Source organism: Mus caroli, unplaced genomic scaffold (assembly GCF_978045245.1).
Source record: "Mus caroli unplaced genomic scaffold, Mus_caroli_1 scaffold_13, whole genome shotgun sequence".
NCBI classification, from domain to species: domain Eukaryota; kingdom Metazoa; phylum Chordata; class Mammalia; order Rodentia; family Muridae; genus Mus; species Mus caroli.
In genome coordinates this window covers 88,762,419-88,778,973 of record NW_028227268.1, presented here as the reverse complement: position 1 = coordinate 88,778,973, position 16,555 = coordinate 88,762,419, and the positions used below count along the sequence as shown (strand labels likewise).

Sequence of the window (16,555 nt, the reverse complement as noted above, 5' to 3'; positions counted from 1 at the left end):
AGTCGGGTTAAGAAGCTACAAGTCATAAATAAAACTATAAGACTCTTAATAAAATATATACAAATATATTTTGACTTTGTAATTGAGAAAGATTTCTGAAGCATGAAATAAAGAGATTTTGCTATTAAAATGATTGATGAAGTAATAATTTCTCTTCCCAAAACTGTATCTTAAAATGAAAAGAATAGTTAGAAATAGAATATTTATAAGTCAGCAAAATACGAGTGTGAAGAATATGTAATATAGACAAGGATCAGGGAAAGAAATACAAATCTTTGACTATGAAATGTTCCCCATGGATCCATAGAGCTGAACTCTTGACCCCCAGCTAGTGGTCCTATTTTGGAAGATGGTGGAAACTTTTTGAGGTAGGAGGATGTGGGTCACCAGGTTTTTATGATTTAGCCTCACTTGCAATCTGCTTTCTGCTCCTGACTGCAGATGAAGTGTGAAGAACCACACCTCCCACTCCTACCACCATCCTTTCCCCACCACGATGGACTTTAACCACCAAAACTGTAAGCCAAAATAAACTCTCCCTCATTGAACTTGTTTCTTCTTAGGGATCATGTCACTACAGCATAAAGATATATAACTAATAATGCAACAATTAATACAATAAAATGGGTACAATTTGTAAACAGGCATACAAATTACATGTAGCAAAGAAACACCGAGAAAGGAGGCTATAGCAGTAGTGATCAGGAGAACATACACTGAGAGACCGAGGACCTAGCTTAAGGCCATTTCATTGACAGAAAAAAAAAATGGGCTAGTACTATGTTCAGGAGAGTATATGGATTCATGGGATGTATTCTGGGTGCCTGGTAGAAACATACTTAGAAACAGTCACCTTTGTCAACTAGTTTGGCATTATCTTCTATCATGAAATACTCAGATCCCCTAAGACCATCAAAGTACAAGACCATCAACATTTATGCATTCCTTCTCCCAGCACCACCGAGAAAGTTAGCAGTTGCTTATCTATAACTGTGACTCTCCTCTTGCTAGTGAGCAGCAGGGTTCTCCAATCCACTCATTATCTTGCCGCTCCCCTTCTTATGCAATACTAGTGAGCCTGTATCTATTCTGAGTGTTGTGACCTAAGCAAATCTTCCAGTACTTAGAACCCTCGAAGAACTTCCTCAGTATTTACAAGACTATCCATATCAGCAAAGCTTACAAGAAAAAAAATGGCAACAAATGTTTAAAACCAAATGCTTAAAATGGAATAGATTAATTAATTTCCTCACACCACAGATCTTCTCAGTCCCCCAAACAACGAACTCTAGCAGCCTATGAAATATATGGATCTTAGGAAAGTCTTAAATAGAAAAGTTTCCCAGCTATCAATAGTTCAAAAGTTCATAAAACCACAACACTCAGAATAGATACAGGCTCACTCGTATTGCATAAGAAGGGGAGCGGCAAGATAATGAGTGGATTGGAGAATCCTGCTGCTCACTAGCAAGAGGAGAGTCACGGTTATCGATAAGCAACTGCTAACTTTCTCGGTGATGCTGGGAGAAGGAATGGGTAAATGTTGCTGGTCTTGTACTTTGATGGTTCTTCTTTTTCCCACCCTTTGTCCCCCTCAGTCCAGTTTACTCTCTATCACTAGATAGGAGATAAAGAAGAGTAGAGAGTAGAGAGAGAAATAGAGATGGATCTAATTTACTTCCTTTTGTGTCTACTTTGAGCATGACTACTCACAAACCATACAACTATCCCCTCTCCCCCACCCTCCGACCCCAGAACAATCACCAGCCACCAGCCTCCCCCCCCCCAACAGCCAACAGCCAATAGCCCCACCTCTCAGGGGCTCTAGCATTTAAATACCTTTGAAAAATTCCCAGAATTCCAAACATCACACAATCATAGAAACTATCTGAAGCTGGCAAAACCATGCCTTGGCAAGAGCATGAGGCAAATCACAGTCATCTGCTAAGGTTAGTCTGAAGCAGCCACATATCACCACACCTGGGATTAAAATGAAAACACATTCTTATAACATCTCTGTGGTTTTTTTAAAGAAACCAAAAGTTCCACTACAGATAGCTGCTAATTGTGCTATTAGTGATAACAAATTCAGTCCATTGTGTGGGAAGTGGATGAAGTCCTGTGTAAATATGTGTTGCTGATATGAGTATGGCCACATCTAGGACCCAGTGCTTCAGACTCATAGGAATGACAACGCTTCCTCTGCATCAGGCTCAAAGGAAATTGCCAAACTTGCCCTGATTCATCTGCAGGTATTTGACATGCACTGAAGCTTACAACCAGAGGCTGCTCACCTACAGAGAGAGACCTCCCACCACGATTATCCAACCTGCTCTCCTCCATGAGCTGTATATAATAAGCCCACCACTCAGTTCAGATGTATATGATGTATGCACTGAGCTTCTGGACTGCTAGTGAGTATCAAAGTGTGCAGCAATAGACCCCAGCTGTTCAGTACATGTGTTAGTGTATCTCTCCTTTCTTCACCTCACATCACACCAGTTAGGTCCATCTCTATGCTGTGCAGGTCACGACAATGTAGATCAATAAAGGCAAACCTGTGACAACCAATGATGCAATGATGAGGTGGATTAGGAGTCAGGAGCCACTACTGCTCAACCTGTGACAACTAGTGATGCTGTGATGAGGTGGACTAGGAGTCAGGAGCCACTGCTGCTCCAGTCGCCTACAACTGAGATGCTTGCTTCCCTTGTATTTTTCCTTCTCTTTCTTTCTTGTTCTTGTTTTGTTTTTTATTTGTTTGTTTTGTTGTTGTTGTTGTTTGTATACTAGCCTTCATTGAACCATGGTGTGGTCTTCTGTAACATCCAAGCAAACACTCAAGAGTTGGTGTCATTAACCCCTAAGCAGACAGTGCACACAATGAGATAAACAGATCCTTTTCATCACCAGAGATCTGAGCGAAGAAGGCTGAAAGGAAGGACTGGGTGCCGGGAGTAAGGCAAGCTCTGCTTGGTGGGATCTGATTCTGCCTATCCCTTCCTCATTTGAGGCTCCAGGAGCTGTGCTTCACCCTGGATAGGGGCCCAGCCCCTTTAAAAGAATCACTGTAAAGACTGACATCATGCATACCCCCAAATCCCTCCCTAGACTTTTAGGACCTGCATGTTTGGTGTAGGGTCTGGGATGCTACCATTTAGACAGGATCTCAGCTGCATTGAAGCTTTAAGGAATCTCTCTCAGAGAACTGACACCTTGTTTTGCTCTCTTTGCGAACCCAAGATGTACTTCCGAACATATTAAACTTTCTACTGCCACATCACCCTTCAATTCTGTTTCCCTTTTATAGCCCCAGAGAAAGAGCTAAGGAAGAGAACAAGACAGAAGGGGCAGGCCAGCTGCTCTTTCATCTGGCATGAAGACCTGAAGCCACAGATATGAGTACCTAAAATCCATCCTTAGGCAAAATCCTCAGGGAAAGCTGTTATAAATAATTTTTAAAGGAAATGCCAACGGCAGTCTTTCTTCTCTGTCCTAAATGAATACCTGGGCATGGTTCAGATGTCATTTGGGAGAGATGGGGCGGATTACTTTCTAAACCTAGAACCATAAGGCACCTCTAATTTTAATTTAAAGTTGCCATTGTATAAAGACAAAACCAAAGGAAGGTGAAAATCACAGAAATTAAAGCAAGCAGTTTCGTCTTCAATGCACATGGGGTGTGGGGACACTATGTGCAGAGTTCTGATACTTGTCCCCCAGCAGGGTCCTACACCTGACCTGCAGCAGGATAGGGAAAGTGTTGAATGGGACCAAACCGAATTGCAAGAGCCATGGGGGGGAGGGGCGCTGGAGATGGTGAGTGTTGTTGTAGATGACTCTGTGCTGCCTGTATTTTGATGCTAATTCTCTTCATCCAGGAGAGGTTGTCTGGAATATGGAATGAGTCATGTACTCAGGTGACTTCTTGTGAACCTCCCCAAATGAATAAAGGGATAAATCACTGGGTGAATAGGCGGAACTTCCAGGTTGGACAGAGGGACAAAGGAAGTAGGAGAGAGTCAGGGACTTTGGATCGAGGATAGCAAACTGGCAAGATGTAGCTGCTAGTGTCTCCTGGTTTCCAGGTGGATCTACCAGGATTCGCCACCAGAGATATTAGGATTACAAGATTAGAATTCTAGTTGTTGTGCCCAGAGATTGAGTTATCATTGTTTCTGAACAAAGTTTGTGTGGTGTTTTTCTTCTCCCCTGGCTCAACTGGGTTCCAGAGAAAAAGGTACAGTGGCAAAGTAGTGGGTTTGCCTGATGTGCACTACAAAGGTCGTGGGGGTTTCAATGCATGAGGTTGGTATGGTAGCGACATGCCAGTGGGAACTTAGCAAGTTGGGTGGAGATGAGAACACCCCACTGGTGCCGTGTGGCCTGCCAGTGCCTGGAGTAGTGCACGATATTGATGGTCTTTTTAATAATTCCTGCAACAGAGTTTACCTGTCATGACAGGAGGGAATGGGAAGGCTGAAAAACTACAGGCAGTACACAAAGAGCTGAAGTATACAAAGGTGTATAAGGCAGATGGGAATGCAGGCCGACCATAAGGCTAGAGCCTGTCCTAGGTGTGGGCTGGGAACACACACACACACACACACACACACACACACACACACACACACATTTTTCTTTCAACCAAGCCTGATCTTAGCGTTCTACTGAGACTGCTGCAGGTGAGCTGCAGGTTTCACCCCTACAAGGCCCAGGGCCAACATCTATCAGAGTGAGGAGCTCATCACTTGGAACATGGGTGGCTGGGGACAATGGAAGAGATTAATCTCCCTCACGGGTATTGGTGAGACGTGGTTTCAAATGCGAAAGAAAACACTTGTAACACAAATAAAATACTAAAACAAGACATGATAGAGAAGGGAAAAAGAGATGGATTTTGATTTTTAGATGATTTTAAAACCCATGTTCTAAATCCAGTTCTAAAACTTAGTAGCAGTAAGAGGCAGGGATGATCTCAAAAAAGGCTCCTGGAGTGCAAACTTCCCATCCCAGGTCTCCTCCAATGAGGTAGGCAGTATGGCTCTACCTAGAAGATTGTTGGTGGAATGGGCAGATGTCACTGCAGTCTGAGATAGATAAGTGCCACTCTGCCCTGTCCTCCGCCATCCTCCTTCTGTGAGATAACCAACTGCATCAACTTCCAGAGAGATACACTTTCACAATGTTCCACCCACTGGGATTTGAGGAAAGATTTGTCATACCAGAACCACATAGCTCAATACCCTAAAAAAGCAATTTATTGTGTATCCTTTGGTCTCATTGTCATGGAAATGTTCTGGCTTTCTAGGTTTCAGTTATTCCAAATGTAAGATAAGGACGATAACACATAAGATAGGATAGATAACCCCGTTCTAAACAATACTTAGTGAATGGCTGACTCTTAAAGTTTTTTTAATGTGTGTGTGGATATGAATTTATGTGTACTAAGTGTGAAAGCCAGAGACCATTGCATCTCCTAAAACTAGGGTCATAGGTGGGAGTGAGTCATCTAATAGGGATGATGGGAAACAACCCTGGGTTCCTCTGGAAAAGCAGTAAGCACTCTTGGCTGGTGAGGCATCTCTCCAACTTCCATGGCTGGCATTTATTTCACTGATATGACTCTCCAACAGGATGCTGTTATTATGCTAGGGTTATTAAAATCATACAGCAGACACAGCAGATACTTTTTAAATACCTATTTAGCCTATCTTAGGCTTCCTGCTCATTATTTTATATATGCTTATGCAGTTTTGCCATGAGAGAAATTAAAACTCAGTGAGACCGCTCATTTAAAGCAACACAGCGAGTAAGTGGTCCAGCCAGAACCCAGAGAGAAGGGTGTTCTAGAGCAAAGTCTCTAATGCTCAGTGATATCATGGCCACATGGTTTCAGAAATAAAACTGGAGGCTCAGAGCTGATCTGATGTTTGACAAGAAAGTTGTAAGAAGCAGGGTGTGTGTGTGTGTGTGTGTGTGTGTATGTGTGTGAGTGTTTGTGAGTGTGTGTGTGTGAGTGTGTGTATGTGTGTGTGAGAGTGTATGTATGTGTGAGTGTGTGTGAGTGTGTGTGTATGTGTGTGTGAGTGTGTATATGTGTGTGTACGTGTTTGTATGTGTGTGTGAGAGTGTTTGTGAGTGTATGTGTGTGTATGTGTGTGTATGTGTGTGTGTATGTGTGTGTGAGTGTGTGTGTGTGCGTGTGTGTATGCGTGTGTGTGAGAGTGTATGTATGTGTGTGAGTGTGTGTGAGAGTGTATGTATGTGTGAGTGTGTGTGAGTGTGTGTGTATGTGTGTGTGAGTGTGTATATGTGTGTGTGTACCTGTTTGTATGTGTGTGTGAGAGTGTTTGTGAGTGTATGTGTGTGTGAGTGTGTGTATGTGTGTGTATGTGTGTGTATATGTGTGTGTGTGCGTGTGTGTATGCGTGTGTGTGAGAGTGCATGTATGTGTGTGAGTGTGTGTGAGTGTGTGTGTATGTGTGAGTGTGTGAGTGTGTGTGTGATGGTTAGAAAGTGCATATGGTGTTAGGCACAAAAGCTCTTGCTTCTTCTCTGTACTTGTAACAGTCCCCTGGCCAGTGTGCAGTGTCACTTGAGAACATGGCAGCCCTAGACACTTGGCAAAGGACAGGGATAGGACTCAAAGATAGTTATTCCACAATAGCCAACAGGCATCTTGTGTTGTTCTCCCTTCTGCCTCTCCAGGAGACCCAACCGCTAAAGCAAGACTGTAGAAGAGCTTCCAACCTCTGACCCATCTGCTCCCTCTTGCTCCCTTCTGTTTTGGAAGTGAGCAGCGTGGATAGTCAGGCAGCTTACACTGACCAGATGGGGCATGTGATTGGCTGGATGGCAGCCTGCCTGAGAGGTTAGTTCTACATAGACAGAGCCACACTACAGGTACTGACAGCTGGCTTTCCCATAGACCCTTGCAAGCTGTCCAGGTGGATTTGGCAAGTTCTCCTCCCTCCCCAACTCCAGGCAAGTCTGGTCTTGTGCTGAAGAAGGTGCAGATCAGAATCTTGGGTTCTCCTGCTGTGGTAAAACCACCAACAGAGGGACAGTCACACACAGTGAGTGGGTCAACTTTACCATGCCCAGGGTAACAAGCCACATGATGATACCTAATCTGTATGACAACTTTGTAGGACCTGGGAGAGCAGCCCTACTTTACAGGTGAGAAGATGAAGTCCACTAGAATTGAGTTGCTCAATCACATGGGTCAAGTAAATTGAGGCCAATGGAGATTAAAGATCTTTATAGAAAAAAGTGGAGGGGGTCTCCTGTGTATTTTAAAGGAAGCATGAGAGACAAGAGAGGGCAGTGGGGCATTGGAATATGATCTAAGTATCTTATATTCAGGCATGCAAAATGGCATAATGAGCCCTATTTCTTTGTACAATTGATATATGTTTTAAATGAGTTTTCTGTGATAAACCAGAGAGGACAGCCACCAACTGTCTGCAACTTTGTAGTTACATGATGTGAGGGGAAAAAAGGGGGGACTCAGACTCCGTGCCCAAGCTGGACCTGCCTCCTATGTGCATAGTAAACAGACCTTTGACAAAAATACTCCAAGAAAACAATTTTTAAAAATAGAGGGAAAAGACATACAAATCCAAATTGGGAAGAACATACAGATCTGGGGCTTCTACTCAGTAATTTCCGTGTTTGAGAAAGAGGGAGTTTTGGGGGACACAGGAGTCTTAGCAAGTATCAAACACAAAAAGATAGCCTTCCTGCAAGAAATCTGAAAGTCTGGGCAGAAGTTCGAATGATGCCTGGAGAATGAAAACTACCCACAAATCCAACTTTGCCCGGAGTCCTTTAAATAGCTTGCCCATGTCATTACCTTACACGTTTTTGAGATAGGCACTATTTTTTTTATCATTTCCAATTTATAGCTAAGCTTACTGAGGACCAGAGAGGTTTAAGGAAATCACCCATAGTCACACAGCTGACAAGAGACTGAGCCAGGAATAAAAACTATGGTCGACTGTAACCCATGTGCCAGCACTATCCATCCTACATTCTAACATTACACCCCAGGTTCCAATAAAGTAATATGTCAAAAAGCTCAGCACAGCGCTTACAAGTCTTCCAGCTCCTAGACTAGGTGATGATACAATACAAATGTTCCAGACTGCAGGTCCAAGCTAATGCCATTGACAATACTCCCGGCAATTTTGCACATCTGGCAGTTAAATGAGTGAAGCTCAAAGCAAATCATGTCCCGGAGGCACAGGACACTCCACAGGGTGAATAACAGGAATCTCATTACAGGCAGAAAATCAAACTCATCTGATGTAGGGGTTGAAAGAGAGATACTCACCCAAGAGCAACGGACCCCAGGATGTCCCCATGAATTCAGACTTGATTCCCTTTGAACTTGAGGACATGAGAAGCTTAGGAGGGAAGCTTCCCTCCTCGCTTCTTTTGTTAAGAGGGCTCACTCAGCCAATGCATCCTGTGAGACACATTACCAGGAAGCTTGGTGTAAAAGCTCATTGTCTTCATTTGTGAGCCAAGGGTGGAAGACTAAGCCTTCCTTTGCAGACTAGAAAAGTGATTCCCCCACAGGACACTTTGTTTTTGAAGGTAAAGAGATACTTTTGTATCTCTTTTGTAGCTGTGTGCCACTCCAGGGTTGGCCTTTTGTCAATTGGCTTTAATGGGGGGTACTTTCTACTGAATCTAAACCTTAGACATACAGCAGGATAGGTAGCAGTCTGTCTTGTGATTCTATGAAATCTTGGAGGCCTCCTCTTGGCCCAGGAAATGGGGCTTTGAGCAGCACAGAAGAGCCAAGCAGCCTCATTTCTACTGCCTGTGCAGAGCCAGCTATATGCAGCTAGTACCATCCTCGCCATATTTCTCAGTCTTCATCTAAGCTCTCTCCACTCTCCAAAGTCCTGCTTGGAGCTGCCAGCATAGGAAGGGTTAGATCTATCTCAAAACGTTCCGAGTGAGGGCAAGCAGCAGATTTGGATATGGAGTTGGAGCTTTTGAAAACACAGGCTTCTCCCTTTGAAAAGCCAATGACATTTAAAAACACAGCTATGAGAATTCACCTCCCTTAGTCCACTCTGTGACCACGCATCTGTCTAAATGTCAGGAAGTGGCATGAACATGCTTTCTCCTAATCTTTCCTGAACTCCAAGCAGGTGATTCCTATAGCAGTTGGGCATGCACCATGTTAACCAGGCATTGGGGGAGGGGGAGTAATCATCTTTACAGTGAAGTGGTTCCTGAATATTTCTGTGATTATGAGGTAATTTGCATAAATATTCAAGTTTTGCTCTTTGAATAAATTCCAGTTGGGTAACAGAACAGCTGATCCCCTGTATATGAAGGCCTCTTGTCTCTTTCACAGTTTGCTTCTGGTTTTAGAATTGACATTAGTGTAAATAGAGGAATTTAAAAGCAGAAAGGGCTAGTCTGAGGGCACAGAAAATAATGCTGGCCTCTGACCTCTGAAATGTTTTGAGTTCTTTTTGTTTTTGTTTTTCTCATGGAAAGAGTAACGAGATGCAGAATTTCCAGATAAACAAAGAGTTTACGTGGAACAAATGCATGATTGGTTTAGTGTGATCCCACAGTGCAAAGCTGCTGGGGGGAATGTGGAGGACAAATGTGAACATCTAAGCCTCACACTGTCTTCTCAAACCAGGGCTTTGGACTGCCTGGTTCACTGACTGCAAACAGGGAGTCCCTGTCTCTTCACAGCGACTACTAAAGAACAGGATCACCAACCAAACCTTGCCCAAATCTTCTCCCGTTCCTCTATCTCCCAAAATTATCATTAAACAAAAAAGGCAAAAGGTAGTTACATGAGACTCAGTCATTTAAGGGATGTAGTAAAGAGGAGAGAGAGTGCATGCCTGTAGATGGATGGATTCTATTCTACTTTCAAGGAGCAAATGCAAGAAGCTGGAAGCTAAAGTACCTCCTCGGAGAAGGAACTGTCCAGCGTCTGAAGGACCTTCCTGTGGCACCTTTCATACTTTGTGTTTGGTTGGGTCGGTATATTACCTATTCAAGAATAATTCGCACTTCCTCTAAAGGCTCGAAAATGCTACTAATTCCTACTTAATCAGATTCACTGAGATGGGCCCAGAAATTTGCATTTCAACAAGCTCTCCAGTTTATTCTGACACACTCAAGAACTGCTCAGCTAAAGGTTCCTGCTATTTAAAGAAACTTTACCCACCTCCCTCTAAGTAAAAGACAGCAGTAACAGATGATACAGGGAAAGCTGGCACTCAGCAAATGATGCCAAACCTCTCCACCCATTAAACTGTCTCGAGAAAACTGAACAACGCAGCTTAAGCTTTCTTAAAAATCAATGCAGATTCTAATGCCTACATTGTTCACTGCTTTTGATACCTAGGGAGGAAGAACACTGCCAGCAGAAAGGCACTACAGTGCTGAGCAGGTCTGCCCTCTGGCTCTAGCCTCACACTACAGTGCTGAGCAGGTCTGCCCTCTGGCTCTAGCCTCGCAGAGGGGACCCACCCAGCAGGAACGACCATGCTCACCTTGCTTTTTGAAGAGGTTGCTCTGCACGATCTCATTCATGGACTGAACCTTCTGCTTCTGCAGCTTCACGGGAGGGATGCAGGTGTAGAACTCATACAGGAGCTGGCTGAAGATAAGAAAAATAGGAGTTGGTAGAGGTTAGACCCAAGACCCAAGGTTAGACCTCATGGCACTGAGGATCCAACCTGGACTGTTAGTGCTCTAGGGACAGCATTACGACCACTGTGTCTTCCTTGTAGAGCAGCAGGTAAACAGTGAACCTTCAATGAACATGCCGGTGTTAGCATTGAATAGTAGTAGCATTCAGATGTGAAAATCTGAAAATACCAATAACCCTGAGCACATGTGCTTTACCCATTCTTTGTGTCATAAACCTAACACTATGATGTTTGGAAAAAAGGTATTTCAATCTTTATATTTTAGCTGTTTATTACTTGGGGGTGTTGAGGCAGGCTCTCTTCATGCAGTATAGGCTGATCTTGAACCCATGATTCCTGTATTTTGGTCGAAGTGCTAAGATTACTGGTGAGAACATTATATCAGTCTGACAAGTATGGGAAACTAAGGTTAGAAAGATTAACTAACTTTTCCAAGGTCATGCAGGTAAGACAGCAAAGACAAAAGCATTGCAAACCAGGTTCTGATTTTACTACTGTGTCAGTTTTAGCCAATTGGCTACTAAGGTACATTATTAAATCATTTTATTTTAAAGTGTCTTGTGGCTGGAGAGATGGCTCAGTGGTTAAGAGCATTGATTGTTCTTCCCTAGGTCCTGAGTTCAATTCCCAGCAACCTCAGGGTGGCTCACAACCATCTGTAATGGGCTCCATCCAATGGCCTCTTCTGGTGTGTCTGAAGACAGCTACAGTATACTCACATATATAAAATAAATAAACAAATCTTAAAATATCTTGAATCTGTTAATCCTTTAGAGTAAGTCTTGAGGTCAAAATGGAGTCCTCGGAATTGTTCAGAAGGCTACAGAAAAGTTGTGTGGCTGGAACGAGTGTGGGATATCAGAAAGGAGAGTTGGATAAAGACTTAGCACTCCTTCTCCTGCTATGGTCCCTGTCAGCTCATCATAGAGATCCGCCCCAGTAAATAAACATTTACGTGGTTTGCAATGGGCAATATGGAGATGAGTGGGAAGAAAAGGAGCCAGACTCGGTGAGATGTTGGCCTGACACAGTCTAATGAAGGTCAATATATAACACCAATCAAATGAAATCAAATGCAGTGGGCATAAGAGTTGGAACCAATAATGGCAAAGGGGTACAAGAAGAATGTAGGGGTGGGAGGAATTGATTTCCTATAGACAGGGGTAGTTTTCTTGAATGGGTAACACGAGAAGTCTAATGAATGAGGGGTAAGTACATTGCATAGAAAGGGAGAAGGAAAAGGTGATTAAAAAACAAATCAAAAAACCAACAAACAAAAACAAGCAAGCAAGTAAACAAACAAACAAAACCTACTGGTGCTGCCCCATCCAAAGCCTGAATTAAGTTCAAAGAACAGCAACTGTGGTGATGCCTCACTGTCAAACATTTGTTACGGTCATGGCTGTAAGTGCAGAGGAACTTGCACGAGTGCTTCTAAATCTAAATGTGTTTCCAGGTAAAAAGTTCTTTTTTAAAAATCCTGTTTTATGCTATCTGGAAACATTACTGGATTGAAGGGAAAGTGACAGGTATGGGCCAGACTCAGATGCCCATTCCCACGATATGATCTAATTAAAATCATTTCTTCATCCATGACATGACTGGAGCCAAAAAAGAGAAAGCAAAACGAAGCCAGACTTCATGATCTCTTTCCAGTTTTCAGCTATGGGATTTCCCAAGCAAATGTTGGGACCTAAACCAAACACCATGTTCTGCGTCAGACAAACCTGCATCCACAACTCACACTCAGCATCTTCAGAGACCGATGAGGATGCTTTCATGACATATGGGTTATCATGGAAGCCCGGCACAATGCAACCAAAAGCTCTCATCCTAAGGACCTTGAGCAAGGCTCCTGCTGTGTTCCCTCTCTGACCTGAAGCTGAGAGTTTGTATGGAACCCCCCAGGAGGCCCCTGCTTTTCCTTCCAACCCCTGGTGTGACGGGGGAGCTGGGAGAGAGAACATCACAAGCTCTCACCTGAGCAACTTGGCATCAAAGACTGTTTCCACATCGTGAAGGACTGAAGGGATGTATTTCAAAGCCGCCACCTGCAGGGAACATGAAATAAACATGTGTGGTGCTCGCATCCTCTGTGCTGGTGGTGAGACAGACACTCTGTGACATGATGATGCCGATCAGAGAATGGCCCTGCATCTTAGACAGTGCTGTGGTCACTCAAGGCTCCCAGGCGACTGAAACACAGCTGGCTCAGCCAGTAAACAACCTGCTACACAAATCTAAAGATATGAATTCAGGTCCCCAACACCCCTGTGAAAGTCAGGCGAGGCAGCACATACCTACCCTAGTTACAAGAATATGGAAACAAAGAGATTTCAGATTCTCACCATCTAACCTATTGGCAAGCATTGACACACTCTGTTCTAGCAATAAAACACAAACCAAAAATGACTTAAAGGGTTTATTTCACCTTACAAGTTGCAATGTATTATTGAATGTCAAGGTAGGGACTCAAGCAGGAACATGAAACAGAAGTCATGGATAAATGCTACTTATTGGCTCAGCCCAGACTCACAATTAGCTAGCTTTCTTACACAGGACCACCCGCCCACATAATGGTACTACCTTTAGTAGGCCAGGCTCTCCTAGATCAATTACCCAGACAACGCCGACAGACCTGCCCACGGGCCAATGTGATCTGGGGCGTTCCTTAGTTAAGACTTGCTTTCTCAGATGTCAAGTCCACGCTTAAAGCTAACTGGAATAAACCTGGTCTCAAAAACAAGAATGAAAGAGGAAATAACTGATGTCAATACCTGGACTCCACAAATCCTGTTGGGCATGTATACACACACACACACAGAGGCAAATCACAACTCCTATTTTCAAAAAGGTTAAATGTTGAAAGCACCTTGGCTCTGTGGTTACGTTCAGATTCCATGCCTTCTTAGCCATGTGGCTTTAGACAAAAATATCATCATACACACACACACAAACACAAACTAACAAACACCTCACTAGGTGCTAAGCTTGAATTGGTTTGGTGGTGGCTAGGATGATTTGAAATGAATTATTTACATTTTCTCTCTGCAGCCACTATAGAGGACAGAAAACAGTACACCCGTCAATATCAGTATGCTTTGTCCCAGTGACCAGGCTAAGAAAACTGAGCAGTCAGAGGGGTGAACTACTCCCCATGCCCCTGGACAGGATACAGTTTGCTTATCGGCAAGCAAGCAACAATTTCGGCAGGAGCTATAAGTCACACGGAGGGAATCTAATGACTAAAGGTCTAATAGAAGTGTGTGTCTCCATCTTATTTTCTCCATGCAATTCGTGATGTTAATATGTATCATCCTTGAGCAATCAGTCTAGAATAAACATGGTGAAGATTAATTTCTCCAAGAATATCTTGTGAGCGGGAGAAATGGTTGGGCAGATATACCACCATGCCTGTTGGCTGAGTTCCATCCCTCAGATGTACAGAGTGAGAGGAGGGAACTGACTCCCACAAGTTGTTCTCTGATATCCAGCGCTTGTGCCACGGTGCATACACACACACACATGCACACGCACACGCACACACACACACACACACACACAATATCTCATCCTAGCTGTATATAAATGAGCTTCTTAAATAGTGACTGGCTTTTCTCTGAGAATTAATAATGGAGTTGATGCTGTACCAACACTATAAATATCTTATCTTCTTTATCACTGCCCTGAGGGGGTTATGGGATTTTCAAAGACAGGGATGCCCAGTTGTATCAGGATTCAGTAACCTACTGCATATTGCAGAGTCTGTAACTGTGGAGTCAGAGTATAGATTTGGGGAGCTTCTCTCTGAGCCACACCTGAGACCCCCTAAACAGCCACCTTACTCACACAACAGCCCTTCTCCAATCCTTCATTTTTTCAAATCGCACAAAATAAGGGTAAAGACTGCCCCTCAAGTCCTATATCCTTATCTCAGCTTCAGTCTCTACGCCCCAGAAAAAAAATATATTGTTAAAGTCATATGAGTTTTCTTTTGCACTACTTAGACATGTATGTACATGGACATGTGTGTAATCTTTGTACACACATGTGTATATATATTCAATTGAAGTTGGTTTTGCAGTTAAGTTTTTCCACTAGATCCTTAGCATACTCTCCCCTGGAACACACGCTGTTAATTTTGACCCCCAAGCAGCAATGCCCAATGGGTCCACTATACCTCCTTTACCTTGCCCTGCTCTTGGATCCTAGGCTATTTCCACTTTCCTAATTATAAAAAACACATTTGGGAGACAGTTCATATTTGAAAATACATACACAACTCTGTAAGGATCCCTATAGAACAGATTGCTTGCAGACAAATTAGTGCATCAAGATACATATACATTTTAGTTCTCACCAAATGATCTTGAAAGAGGCAGCAAGCAATTCCTCTCCACTGCATTTCAACTTCCCCAAGTCCTTGCTCACATTGAATATGCAACCTTTTTAATTTTTGTCAGTGTGATAAACAACTTGCTACTGTAATTCTGAAAGTCTTTGGTTGCTAGCTCTGTCAGCCATTTTCTCTACACTTAATAAATATCTGTATTTACTAACTTGCTCATTCATATCTTTTCTCCCATCCTTTCAGTTGATTTTTTTCCTTGCTCAATTGCAGAATTCTCTACACATCAACATCAGTCTTCTTACAGTAACACATTTTACAGGAGTTTCCTGTTGCTTTTCCTGTTGTCTGAGATTATGTTTTAGCTTTGCTTATCGTATCTTTTATTGCACAGAGATATTCTAAATTTGTATGCTGTCAAACATGTCAGACCCTTTTCTTTATATTTACTGAATATGAGGTCTAGAGTTCATTCCTTTTTTTCAACTCTAGATCATAAGAGGAAACAGCCAATGTTTTAAACTAGGGCTTAACAGGCATTCATGACCCACATGATGGTGTGAAGTTTTCTATAGATAAAAGGGAGGTTTGTGACCAATTTCAAGAAATAGTGGTTAAGACAAATATAAACCATGGATATTTTTGTTGTTTTTTTTTTCTATTGAAGAGAAGTCTAGGTTGTAAATACTATGAATCATCGTGACATTCAGTTATGAGGCAGTTATAAGAACACAGGACATCACAACCTAGTCAGGCAAGGACCATCTTGATCAGGATGCACCAACCAGGTGTAAGAAAATTAGATGTCCTCAGGACCCAACACATAAGAGGAAGGGGTGATAGGGTTGAGTGGGTTGGAAGTGATGAATCATTCTTTACTTAGTCTTTATGACACTGTATTAGCAAAAGGAAACACATCTGTGGGTCACACTCTCTCAAATCCAAAGAGGCCCTCAAACTGTGGGTATAACCCAAGAAATACTTGTCTAAGCACTCATAGAAAAGAGGTTCTTTGTTCACTATTAGAACATAGGCCTCACAGAGACCTGGCTATGGATCACAACTCCCCATCTGGTCCCTGCACAAGACTGGGTCCACTTCACATGCCGAAGCCTTAGCTCATTAGGTTGGATAAAGAAGAATGATGTCACAAAAGTTTATCATTATGATGTTCAGCCTATCAGCCCCACTAAGGTAGACCAGATCTCCCCACATCATACCTCCCATATATTGCCCTCATTCTCTAGTGCCTGGATGCAGTACATTATGACTTAACATAATTAAGATAAGATAACTTGCTCTCAGCAAGTTGAGGAACGCCAGAATGTATCTACTGAAGAATTCTGGCTTTTGGGAGCTGAGCCTCACTTTGGAGGTATAAAGTCATTCAACAGTGTCTACATCTCCAGGAGCAGACACAGACCCAAACATCTATACATAGGAGCTCTCTAAGGAGCTGGAAAAGTTTAGCTGAAAGTCTTCACCTTCTGAGTCTCCAGCTCTA

General features: G+C 42.9%; 1 protein-coding gene across 1 annotated transcript in view; it reads right to left on the bottom strand.

Moving 5' to 3' along the window:
• The window catches only part of Dock2 (dedicator of cytokinesis 2), a 444,551-nt gene that overhangs the window by 264,215 nt on the left and 163,781 nt on the right, over positions 1-16,555 (bottom strand). Inside the window, exons 24-25 of the mRNA XM_021175778.3 lie at positions 12,684-12,754; positions 10,545-10,651 (exon numbers count right to left, since the gene is read on the bottom strand). Of these exons, the coding sequence (XP_021031437.1) occupies positions 10,545-10,651; positions 12,684-12,754 (178 nt within the window). The remainder of the gene's footprint in view (positions 1-10,544; positions 10,652-12,683; positions 12,755-16,555) is intronic.